General features: G+C 54.9%; 2 protein-coding genes across 3 annotated transcripts in view; one reads left to right on the forward strand and one right to left on the reverse strand.

Moving 5' to 3' along the window:
- Nucleotides 1-391: 391 nt before the first annotated feature.
- The window catches only part of LOC144943819 (GATA-binding factor 2-like), a 27,250-nt gene continuing 15,204 nt past the window's right edge, over nucleotides 392-12,437 (reverse strand). For both annotated transcript variants that reach the window (XM_078871666.1, XM_078871667.1), the window contains exons 4-6: nucleotides 4,416-4,561; nucleotides 3,438-3,563; nucleotides 392-2,445 (exon numbers count right to left, since the gene is read on the reverse strand). In XM_078871666.1, the coding sequence (XP_078727792.1) occupies nucleotides 1,909-2,445; nucleotides 3,438-3,563; nucleotides 4,416-4,561 (809 nt within the window). In that variant the 3' untranslated portion in view covers nucleotides 392-1,908. The remainder of the gene's footprint in view (nucleotides 2,446-3,437; nucleotides 3,564-4,415; nucleotides 4,562-12,437) is intronic.
- The window catches only part of LOC144943664 (uncharacterized), a 6,310-nt gene continuing 1,691 nt past the window's right edge, over nucleotides 7,819-12,437 (forward strand). Inside the window, exon 1 of the mRNA XM_078871354.1 lies at nucleotides 7,819-9,239. Coding sequence (XP_078727480.1) covers nucleotides 7,965-9,239 — 1,275 coding nt within the window. The 5' untranslated portion in view covers nucleotides 7,819-7,964. The remainder of the gene's footprint in view (nucleotides 9,240-12,437) is intronic.

Consider the following 12,437-nt stretch of genomic DNA (forward strand, 5'->3'; position numbering starts at 1 on the left):
TATTATTTTATTATTTCCCTTCTGCGTGACTTTACCGAAAGAACCATGAAGATTGACGTGTTTAAGCAAACAGATAGGCCACCGCTGGACTATCCAACTCATTTGAAGGCCAATGTAGACAAATTGTTATCGAGGCTTCACCCCCCCCCCCCCCCCAGTTTCCTATGCGTGCATTGTCAGTAGACCCCCCATACGCAAGCGAACGCATTTGGGTTAACCCCCCCCCCCCCTCCATGCGTACGTACTAAATGGATGGCTCCTTACTCCAACGGATCCCAACCCAACCTCCCTGTCAATCATCCTCCGTCTCTCGCTCTTTCCCCGTTGCATTTCTCCCTCCCAAATCCCCTTCAATTGCCCCTGCCTCTAACCAATACCCCTATCAGGCCTCGTTAAGTTACCAATCGTGGGGGGGGGGGGGGGCATTGTTATTTTGTTTACTTAGTGATTATTCGCGGTGTCCGCCACGTGCCAGGCGAGTATCGTCTGGTCGTGGTTACAATCTCTGACACACTCACGTGCATCGAGATTCTTGAAACATTTCTTGAGAATGTTTTTGTTTTTTTATTTGACCGAATTCGAAAACAAATTGTCACTTCTCGTTATTCAGTTTTGCCGGTTCGTGCGGGCGAGAGGGGGGGGGTCCTCCGAGTCGGAGCGAGTCGCTCTCCTGCTGCCCCCTCTCCAGAGTGGCATCTCTGTGGTCGACCTTTCCACGGGAGCGGCCACGCCTTACTCCACCGCACGCGACCTGCTGCCGGGCGACTGAACATGCGGGCGAACCCACGGAATTACTGCTGCTGGATAACAACAAAGATGTTGCGTGGGAGAAAGGGGGATTTTTTTTTGTCGTCGTGAACCCGCCCCGTCGCTTGAACTCCTGCCGCGCCCGGAGATCGAATCGAACGGGCGACAATCTGCATATTCCAATGCAGCCGACCCCCTGAACACCACAGTGGGTAGCAGCGCCGACGATATTAACGTAAAACAGAGATTTCACTTTGTAACTGCGTCGTGAAACAATCGGTATAAGTGATACTTAACGATAATGATGACTGAATTGCGGTGATTCCACCAAAAAGTATATTTTTGTTGTTTAAATAAGAACTATGTTGCATACAATAACGCTTCCAAGTGTACAAATGTCTGGGTGAGTGGTGAGTGTGACAAACGGGTGGAGGAGGCGGGGCCCAGGGATAGGGGGGAGGCAGGGATAGGGGGGCACGGATAAGGGGGGGGGGCAGCGATAAGGGGGGGCCAAGGGATAAAGGGGGGGGAGGCGATTGGGAAGATTGCCCCGGCACATAGGACGAGCTGGATCGCCTCGAGGGATGCACACAGCGGAGTGAACTCACACAGCTCGAACGTGCCAATGCATTTGTGCGCGCAGTCTGATGTCAGTGTGATGGAAGCGCAATGGTGATGTTGCACGCCGTGACGGCGGCGTGATGGTGATGTCGCAGGCTTTGGTGGGCGTGTGATGGCAGTGTCATGGTGATGTGGTGAAGAAGGTGGTGAAGGAGTTACTCTCCTTTCGGAAGAAAGCGGCCCAAGACAGACAGAAGTACAAACGCACAACAGAGACTTATGTACAGACAGACAGACAGCTGTACAGGCAGACGTTGAGACCGACAGATGGATTGACACACAGATGGATTGACACACAGATGGATTGACACACAGACTGATAGACGTTCAAACAGACAGAAACATGCGCAGAGAAACATGCGCAGACTGACAGATTCACTGACGCACGGGGCAGACAGGCAAACGGACAGACGCAGACGAACAAGATGAACAGACGCATACCGGCAGACGGACACACAATGACAAATTCGACAGACGGAGAAAGACGCACAGACGCACAGACAGACACACAGGCGTGCTCCCTTACGGTCTTCTCCACCGCTATCCCATGGCCGTGATCATGCCGGCGTGGTGCGGCGACACGAAGGGCAGCCCCGCGTGAGCGTGAGCCACGGGGGAGCCGAACGGAGCCAGCTGTCCCAGCTGGCCAAGGTGGCCCAGGTGTCCGTGCATCGCCGTGTCCAGGTGTCCCACGCCCAGGTGAGACATCCCACCCACGGGCAACGTTTTGTCCATCTGCTGCTGCTGCTGATGATGATGCTGCTGCTGCTGTTGATGCTGGTGATGATGTGGGTGGTGGTGGAGATGATGCTGATGATGTTGATGATGCTGGAGAAGCTGCTGCTGCTGCTGCTGCTGCTGTTGTTGTTGTTGCTGCTGATGATGGTGGTGGTGGTGCTGGTGGTGGTGATGGAGTTGCTGTTGCTGCTGATGGTGATGGTAGTGCTTGATCATCAGATCTTCGGGGTCACTGAGGGCTCCGTCAGCGCCGCTCCTCCTCATCTTTTTGCTCTTGCTGGACATCTTGCGATTTCGCGTTTGAATACCTTCCTTCTTCATGGTGAGTGGTCGGTTCACCTGTCAATCAAATGAACCAAATTAATCAATTTGGCGATTTAACGAGCGGCTTTCTTTCACGATTCATCGTTGAAAATGTGTTTTCGGTTAAGTCACGCAAATAAAATATCCGGCCAAATTTGTGTTCGTGAAACCCTCCACCACCCTGCCATAGCCAAACAAAGGGTCGCATGTATTTCGTCTGCTACAATTTATTGTGAGGATTGTTCTTCAATTCACCGCTGTGAGTGAGCAGAAATAATCATGTACACCACGTGGCAAATTACGTCTCATTTGTCGACGGTATATGTGCGTGTCTTTGTGTCTAGAGGTGCTTGCTAACAGCACTTGCTCCTTCATTCTGTTAAGGCTTTACGGCGGAATTTGTCTTTTGTGTCTACATCGATATTTATGTGTGTGTACATATGTATTTAAGTATGCGTATATACGCGTGGGGAGCGGCATTGTAGCGGTTAGTGTGCTGGGCCATGTACCCGGCGAGTCGAGTTCGATTCCCGCTCACGGTGAACACCGGTGATGATTATCTGAACCGGTCCTGGGCCTCCCCTAAGTCGACTTAGCCTCAAATGAGCACTTGGTGTGGTGTGGTAACATCGTCACTAGGATGACAAAGGCGGCCGGGCGTGGTGCTGGCCAACCACCCCCTCGTGTGCCTTGCCAGCCTTCATAGGTGCTCGCTAACCGCACTTGCCCCTGCAGTCTGTTAAGGCTATACGGGGGATCTTTGTCTTTGTTATATGTAGGTGAACTGGTTCTGGGTCTCCCCGAGGTCGACCCAGCCTCAAATTAGTACCTGGTAGGTTGTGTAAAAACATCGCTACTGGGGAGACAAAGGCGGTCATGGCGTGGTGCTGGTCACCCACCCCCTCGTGTGTCAAGCCGACATTCATAGGCGCTCGCTAACAGCACTTGTCCCAAAAGTATTTACGGCTACAAGGGGGATATTGGTCCGTGTCCTGTACGTGTGTCCGCGCGTATGTGTGTCGACGTACGTTGTGGAGCTTGAAGTAGAGTCCACACGCGTTGCACACGGGGTCCCCGTGCGCGTTCCGTCTCCACAGCGTCGTGGTGCTGGTCAGGCAGTTGGCGCACGCAGTCCCGGACCGCCTGGCGGCAGACTTCGCGCACACACAACACAGACGAAGATCCCCCCCCCCCGTAGAGTCTTCAACGCAACGTTTGGGGCTAAATGATGTTAGCGGGCAGCACCTATGAAGGCCGAAACGGTGCACGAGGGGGGTGGGTGGCCAACACTACGGCCGGCCGACTTTTATCTCCTGAGTGGCGATGTTTACACGCCGCACCAGGTACTCATTTAAGGCTGAGGGGATCTAGGAGAGACCCAAAAACGGTTCAAATATTCGCCACTGTTATTGGTCTTTGTCCCTGCGTGACGACACACGTGTCTCTGTCTCCCTTTGTGATGACACACACACACGTGTCTGTGTAACGACACACGCACGTACACACACACACGTGTATCTGCGTTTCTTTGTGACGACACACACACACGTGTCTGTGTGTAACGACACATGCACGCACACACACACACACGTGTCTCTGTGTGTAACGACACATGCACGCACACACACACGTGTCTCTGTGTCTCTTTGTGACGACACACACGTGTCTCTGTGTAACGACACATGCGCGCACACACACACACACACGTGTCTCTGTGTGTAACGACACACGCACACACACACACGTGTCTCTGCGTCTCTTTGTGATGACACACACACACGTGTCTCTGTGTGTAACGACACATGCACGCACACACACACACACGTGTCTCTGCGTCTCTTTATGGCGACACACACACACATGTCTCTGTGTAACGACACACGCACACACACACACGTGTCTCTGTGTGTAACGACACACGCACACACACACACGTGTCTCTGCGTTTCTTTGTGACGACACACACACACACACAGGGTGAGACACACGCAGCGCCGCGCCCTCACCAGGCGCCGCTTGGGTTTGATGAGCGGCCGGTTCTGCCCGTTCATCTTGTGGTAGAGGCCGCACGCGTTGCACAGGTAGTGGCCCGTGCCGTCCCTGCGCCAAAGCGGCGTCGACGTAGCGCCGCAGTTCACGCACTCGCGGCCCTCTGACGGGAGTGGGGAGGTATGACACGTGCTCAATGGTGGCGGGGGTCACGTGGCACGTGTTCACTGGTAAGAAGTCTCGCTCTAGATGTGAAGTTGTCGTGACTGCAAGGATCCATACTCTTTGGGTTTTTTCGGTAAAGTCACGTAGGTAAAAAAATATATATAATACATAAAAAAGAAAGCTAATACATTTATGAATTTATTTATAATACATTTAAATGAAAACACGTAAATGTATTAATTTCTTTGTTTTCATTTTAATTTATAAATGTATTAATTTATTTGATTTCATTTTAATTTATAAATGTATTAATTTATTTGCTTTCATTTTTATTAATTTAAATGTATTAATTTATTTGCTTTCATTAAAAAAAAATTTTTACCGACGTGACTTTACCGAAAAAAACAAATAGTAAGAAGCCTCGTGTTCACTTAGATGACATCACACCTGTCAACTCGTAGGTGTTAGAATGAAGAGGTTTGCAGGTTTTTTTTGTGTTGTTGCGTGCGTCGTAAGATAATGTGTTCATAGTTATACAGGAGTTTGTCATCATCGTTGTCGACTCTGCCACAGTGAACCGCTCTCATCACATTCACCGTGATGACCATCACGGTTCAGAACCCATATCATCATCATCATCATGACCTTCCACTCTACCGTCATCACGCACGGTAATGGTCATCATCAACATCCGCATCATGATCATAATCATCGTCATCACTAACACGGGCCAATACTTCTGAATGTCATCGTCGTCATCGTAACGGCTGCGGTAAATAAACTCCGCTCAAGTGACACGAGAACGATGATGCACGGGTGAGCCCAGATCCTCGTTCGGAACGAAACGTTCCTTGACATCATCACCGATCGCGGCCGAGTTCTGCGTGAGATTTGAACGACAAAACGAACGAACGAAAGAACGAAAGTCGCTCCCCCCTGCACCCCCCCCCCACCTCATCTACCACTTTTCTCTTAGACAGGAGACCCCTCGCTCTGTCTGTCAACGACCCCAACTCATCGGCTCGCTACGCGACATCTCATCATCAGCCATGGCCACTCCACTGCTGGATGGCGTCCTCTCCCAAGTCACCACCACCACCGTGCGTTCTAACAGCGCACTCAGCACCAGCGCACGCTCTGACTCCATCATCCCTGCTGGCTGCCGTTGTTGTTGTAGTTGTTGCTGCTGCTGCTGCTATCGTTAAAATAACTCAGCACATCTGCCAATAACCCCACTGTGTACGTCATTAAATGGATAACCAAATATATAATAGGCGACGTTTCAGGCAACGGCCCTTCCTCAGTGGCCATTTCTTCATATAGCCATTGTTTGAACCGTCACCTGTTATCGACACATTTTCCTTTGCAGGCCACACACATACACTCACAACAACAACAACAACCGCCATTCGCCACTAAGTGGCGGTGACGTCACCACGACGCTTGTGCCAGGCCATGTGCACCTTGAGGCCACGTGAAGTGTCGAACGCCCGCTGGCAGGAGGTCACGGGGCAGACCCAGGTGCCACGGGTCGACTGACCGAGATGACCGAGATGACTGGCTGATGCACCACCTGTGCCCCCTACTGTGCCAACTTGCTGTGCTTTAGCCACCCGGCGCTCCGCTCGTTGTTGTGAGCGTCGCTCCTCCGCCCTCCGTTGTTGTTGGAGGGCGACTGCCTCCAACTGCCCAGTAGCGTCCTTCACGAGCCTCCTCCACTGAGGCCGATCTTGACACCGCTGGTACCAGTCATCGGCAAGTCCACTCAGCTCCACGTCCTCCTGTACCACATCACTCCATCTCTTCTCTAGCCCGTGCCGCGCCCGTTTAGCCCCCTCGATCCGGCCGAACAAAAGCTGTTTAGGCATGCGGTGGCTGGGCATGCGGGCTACATGACCCAGCCAACGCAGCCTTGCCTGCCGGAGGAGCTCACTGATGGGACTTTGCCCAGATCTTTCAAGGACTTGTGAGCTCCTCACACAATCCAGCCTGGTCAAACCCAGGATGGATCGTAGGCAGGCCAGCCTAAATGTTTCCAACCGGCGAAGATGCTCCACTAGGGGGGTCCACGTTTCGCAAGCGTAGAGAAGGGAGGGAATGACCGTGGCCGAGAAGACCTGAAGCTTCGTGCGGAGCGACAGACCAGGTAGCTTCCACACAGCGTTACGCAACCGATGAAAAGATATTGCCGCTCGACTGATTCGGAGTGAGACCTCTGCTGATAAACTGGAGCTGGTCATGAGCACACTGCCCAGGTATGGGAAACTCTCTACTCTCTCCACAACTGCCCCATCACCGATTGGGAGTTGTGGGGGCGGAGTGCCCGATGGTACAAAATACCCAGGCAGGTGCTTAGTTTTGGTGGGGCTGATGGTAAGGCCCCACCTCTTAGTGGCACACTCCAGCCTCAGCAGCAGCGTCTCCAACTCCTCTTCTGAATGAGCAGCTATTACCAAATCATCGGCATACATAACGTGGTTGACCAATAGGGAGCCATCCCTTGATCGCACCCGGGCGTCGATCAGCCTCCCATTATATCTGTACCAAATGGTAATTCCCCCGGTACAGCTATTGAAGGCTTCACGAACTACGCAGTCGAAATAGATGTTAAATAATGTGGGAGCCAGAGGACATCCCTGTCGCACCCCAAGGTGTACAGGGAAAGGCTCCGACTCCCGGCCACGTAGTTTTACCCGGGCCCGCTCACCATCATGAAGGTCCTTAATGATCGTGAGCAGAGGGTCAGGGACTCCGAAAGCACGAAGAACAACCCAGAGCCCAGTCCTACTGATGGTATTGTAGGGGTGTTAGAGAGAGAGCCCGTTATGCATGGCAGCCTATGGTAAACAAACACAGTAGGCGGGGCTACATGTGTGCACAAGCAGGGGCCCTCTGCGACGTCCGCGCCAGACACCCTGGGGGGTCGATTCGGTCGTTATGATCCCCCGGGGCCCCACCCCTCAGGGAGGGGTTGGGTATAAAAGGGGATTGTATCGAAGGGCTCGGGAGTGATGTTTAGCTAAAGAAGAGGAGGCGGAAGACGTCTGAGATAGAGCCCTGGACTCCCCCTGGTACGCCGTCCTTATCAGGACCGCGCAGGCTCGAGCCAGTGGCGTGGTACCAGAGCCAGAGCCAGTGCTGGTCTGGACTCTGGGTACCGGGCCCGACTGACCAGTGTCGGGCCAAGATAGCCTCCCCTAGCCCATTAGTGGAGGACTCAGAGGCAGGCTAGGGTTAGCTAGAGAGGTGTGTCCTCAGATAGACGGGTGAGGGGGCCGATACCCCCTCAAATGTGTATGTCACAACGTTGGTGTTAAATAAACAAGTGTGCCTCCAACTCCGGTGTGAACGAGTCGTGAGCGTTACTACATCTGGCGTCAGAAGTGAAACAAAGTACGAACATGGATACACGCCGGACGACTCGAGTCGGAGTACCAGGGGCGGAGGACACCGCTGCAGTCGGAGGGCCCGAGATGGCTGAAGATGCCATCGAGCAGCCGGGGCTGGGTGCATCCACGCCACAGCAGCTGGAGGAAGGGGAGCCGTCGACGGAGGGGCTGAGGCAGGCGCACGCGAAGCTGGCCGAGCTGCTGTACGCCGCAGCCGCCATGCTCGACAACATCACGCGGCTGGGGGCTGCGGGACCGCCACGAGGCGACAGCAGCCAACGACCACAGCGCCTTCCCGCCATTTCAACGGAGCAACATTTTGAAACTCCCGCCATCGCCGCAGCTGCTGTTGAGGGCGTGGCCGCTCTAAGCATCGCGTCCAACGGCGGGAGTACAGTGCCTGCCGCGTCACCACGGGTGCGACCGGCGATGCCATCGCTGGTTCGTGCCGACGCTGAGTTGAGTGAGGCGGACGAGGGAGTGCGTTCTTCCTCTGCAGCCGCTGCCTTACATCAGCGGCTACCTCCACTCAAGGAATTTGTGGGCGAGGATGGCGACTGGGGCGGCTTCCAGCGGCGCTTCCTCGCTCACCAGGAGATGGCACAGTGGACAGACGCCGAGGCTCTCCGCGCGCTGCCAGCACTTCTCGACAGCGACGCCCTCGCCACTCTAACATCGGCTTCAAAGGAGAGGCGCTCCACGCTGCGGAAGGCGATGCAGGTGCTGTCGGCGGTATATGGTCCACCATCGGACTGTCGCCAACTCTTTTACGATCGCCAGCGGGGGACGAAGGAGTCGCCCCTGGCGTACCGCACAAGCCTCCTGGCACTGGCGAAGGAGGCCTTTCCACGAATGGATGACGAGGGTGTCGACGCCATGGTGACAGAGAAGATACTTTTGCTGGCGGACGACTTAGACATCGTCATTGTCGCACAGGACGATGCAGAGATGTGCTCCCTCCAAGCGGCCCGCCTCCTCCACGCAAACCTGTCCTCTCAACGACGGAAGGCCAGCAAGGCGGCGAGCGGGCGCGCCGTCGCTGCGGCCACCCTCCCGGCGGAAGAGGTTTGCGCCATCAACCATCAACGGCAGCACGGAGCGGGAGCGCGGGAGGACCGGGCCGGTTCAAGCCGTCTACAACGTCCATCGTCGCCACCAGCGCTTCCACGCTGTTATAACTGCGGCATCCGGGGCCACGTCGCCTCGGGGTGCCGCTCTCCTCGGCAGCGCGGAACGACACCTCAACGGGACGCCGGCCCTCGTCACAAGCTCCACCATCATAATCCGGCGAGTCGCGGCACCCCTCATGTTTGGCCCACGCACACGCCCGTCACACACTCGAACACCGCAGCGAAGGGGGGGCAAATATCGCGTACCATGGCACCAACACGCACCGCTCTGGGTACTCACATTGAACCCAGCCAGTGGTCCGTGTTGGCCCATCGGGTTGTAGCCGCGTCATCGGGGTCGTCGGCCGTTGTGGGTCACATCGATGGGGTCGAGGTGCGCATCCTGGTCGATACAGGAGCATCGGCGACCATTATTTCGGAGTTGATTTATAACATTCTCCCTGCCCAGAGCCGTCCTTTGATGCCTGTTAATGTGCCATTCTTTGCTGCTAACGGGGGTTCACTTGGCATCATCGGACAAATTCGAGCCCAAATTTGTGTCGGGGATATTAAATTATCTGGGCCGATTTTTGTTTCCTCCTCGCTGGCGGTTCCGTGCCTGCTGGGGACGGATTTCCTGGCCAAAATGCCGATTAGGATATTAATCGACCAGGGATGCATTGAGCTCCCATCGGGCCGACGCATGGCGTTTTTGCCATCCCCCGCTACGAGCCGGACGGCGTTCGCGACGGTGCCGGCGTTCGTAGATAGAACGGTGCGCGTTCCTCCGGGGGCGCAAATGTTAATTCCTTTGAGACTTCGGCGGCCCTTCGCTAAGGGCATTGGGGCTCAAGGGGTTTTGCTGGGACCGTCTAGGGCCGCGGTCAGTGGACCTAATTTACTCCCGGCCCAGACCATAGTGAGAGGGGATGGAGAACCCTTCATCGCGGTCCTCAATGTGGGCTCGCAGACGGTGGTGGTCCCACAGGGGACCGTGCTTGCTCACGCAACGCCGGTGCCCTGTGAGGAACCCGTCGCGAGTCATGTCGGCGCTGCCCCTGCACCGCGACCACATTCAGACAGCGATGAAGGGTGGCTCGAGGCGCTTTGCGCGGGATCGACGGACCTGTCAAATTTAGAGCGCCAACGTCTTAAGACACTACTGAGGGAATTTTCCGACGTTTTCAGTCGGGATAAATACGATTTGGGCTGCACTCATCTGCTGCGTCACCATATTGATACGGGTGACAGCGCGCCAATACGCCAAAATCCTTTTCGGTTGAGTCCCGCCGAAAAGGACCATGTCAAATCGGCTGTTGATGACATGCTAGCCGCCGACATAATTTCTCCCTCCAACAGCCCTTGGGGAGCGCCGATCGTCCTGGTTAAGAAGCAGGACGGTTCGTTGCGGTTTTGCGTTGACTTTCGGCGCCTTAATAAAATTACGGTTGCCGACGCATACCCGCTCCCACGGATGGACGAATCGCTTGACGCCTTGGCGGGAGCGCGATTCTTCTCCACATTGGACTTACTTTCGGGATTCTGGCAGCTTCCTCTGGACGATGATTCAAAGCCTAAAACTGCTTTCCGTACTCCGCACGGCCTGTTTCAATTCAACCGGTTGCCGATGGGCTTACACTCAGCGCCGGCAACTTTCCAGCGGTTGATGGAATTGGTTTTGGCTGGATTGCAATGGGAGTCGTGCCTGATTTATTTGGATGACGTCATTGTCTTTGGCAAAACTTTTGAGGAACATCTCCAGAGGTTGCGGGCGGTTTTCCTAAAGATGCGGGCTGCTAATTTGAAATTTAAGCCCCAAAAATGCCATTTGTTACGCGAGTCGGTGCGTTATTTGGGGCACATCGTGGGGCGCTCAGGTATTTCTACCGATCCCGCCAAAACGCAGTGTGTAAGCTCCTGGCCGACTCCCACCTCAGTGGGAGAGGTTAGGAGTTTTATTGGGTTTGCGTCGTATTATAGACGCTTCGTCGCTAATTTTGCGACTATCGCCAAACCCCTACATGCTTTAACATCTAAAGGGGTTCGGTTTTGCTGGGGTCAGGAGGAGGAGGCTGCTTTTTGCTCCCTTCGGGATGCTTTGGTAAACGCTCCTCCCCTGATTTACCCTGATTTTTCAAAACCGTTCTTGCTCGACACCGATGCGAGCAACACGGGTATTGGGGGCGTGCTCTCCCAGGTGGTTGACGGCGTGGAACATGTGGTTGCGTACGGCAGTCGGGTGTTGTCTCCAGCGGAGCAACGGTATTGTGTCACCCGTAGGGAACTGTTGGCAATTGTCCATTTCGTCCAACAGTATCGCCCATATCTGTACGGTCGGCATTTCACCGTCCGCACAGATCATGCGGCACTGCAGTACGCCCTGAGGGTTCAACAGCCATCGGGACAATTGTCCCGATGGTTGGAGGTCCTCCAGGATTACGATTTCCAAACCACATACCGTAAGGGCGTTCGCCACACCAACGCGGACGCTCTGTCACGCTTGCCAACCACCTCCGAGTGTGCATGCCTCCTGGGGTCTGGACGTTGCAGGCCTCCAGGGGACACATCGGTACCTGTCTTGGCGGCCGCCAACGACGACGATGCAATGGTTCCTAATTCGATCGAACAGCAGGGCAAAGATTCCCTGTTGGGGTTGCCCGTCATTGAATGGGGGCGCCTCCAGATGGAGGATGTCTCCCTCCTCGGGTGGCGACGTCGCGTTGGCGGTGCGGCGGGGGGAAAAAGTGGTGGTTCCGACGCATGGGAAATGTGCCAAGGTCTGCTAATGCATTGGGACGGGAAGTCACGTCGACATCGGCTGGTTGTCCCTACTGGGTTGCGGGGTAGGGTGGTATGGGCCGCTCATGAGCGCCTCCTACACCTGGGGACCCAAAAGACTCTCGCCTTGCTGCAACTTGATTTTTACTGGCCTGGCATGACGAGGGATGTGGGGGATTTGTTGGGATCGTGCCCTCAATGTGCACAACGCAAACCGCCGGCACGGGAGTCTAACCCGCCCTTGCAATCGATCAAAGTGTCCAGGATAAACGAGCTGGTCGCTCTGGACATTTTGGGACCATTCCCCGCCACCCCCAGAGGGAATAGATATTTGTTGACGGGTGTCGAGTATTTTACACGTTGGCCTATGGCCTGGCCTTTGGCCAACCAGTCGGCAGCAGCCATCGTGGAGGCCTTTGTTCAGGGTTATGTCCTGGACAAAGGTGCTCCGGAGAGGCTGCTGACCGACCAGGGCAGAAATTTTTCCGGTAAACTACTCAGACAAGTCTGCGATCTCCTGGGCACAAAGAAAATTCGGACCTCCCCATATCACCCACAAACTGACGGGATGGTCGAACGTTTGCATCGCACCATCTCG

This window comes from Lampetra fluviatilis, chromosome 32, assembly GCF_964198595.1.
Source record: "Lampetra fluviatilis chromosome 32, kcLamFluv1.1, whole genome shotgun sequence".
NCBI lineage: Eukaryota > Metazoa > Chordata > Hyperoartia > Petromyzontiformes > Petromyzontidae > Lampetra > Lampetra fluviatilis.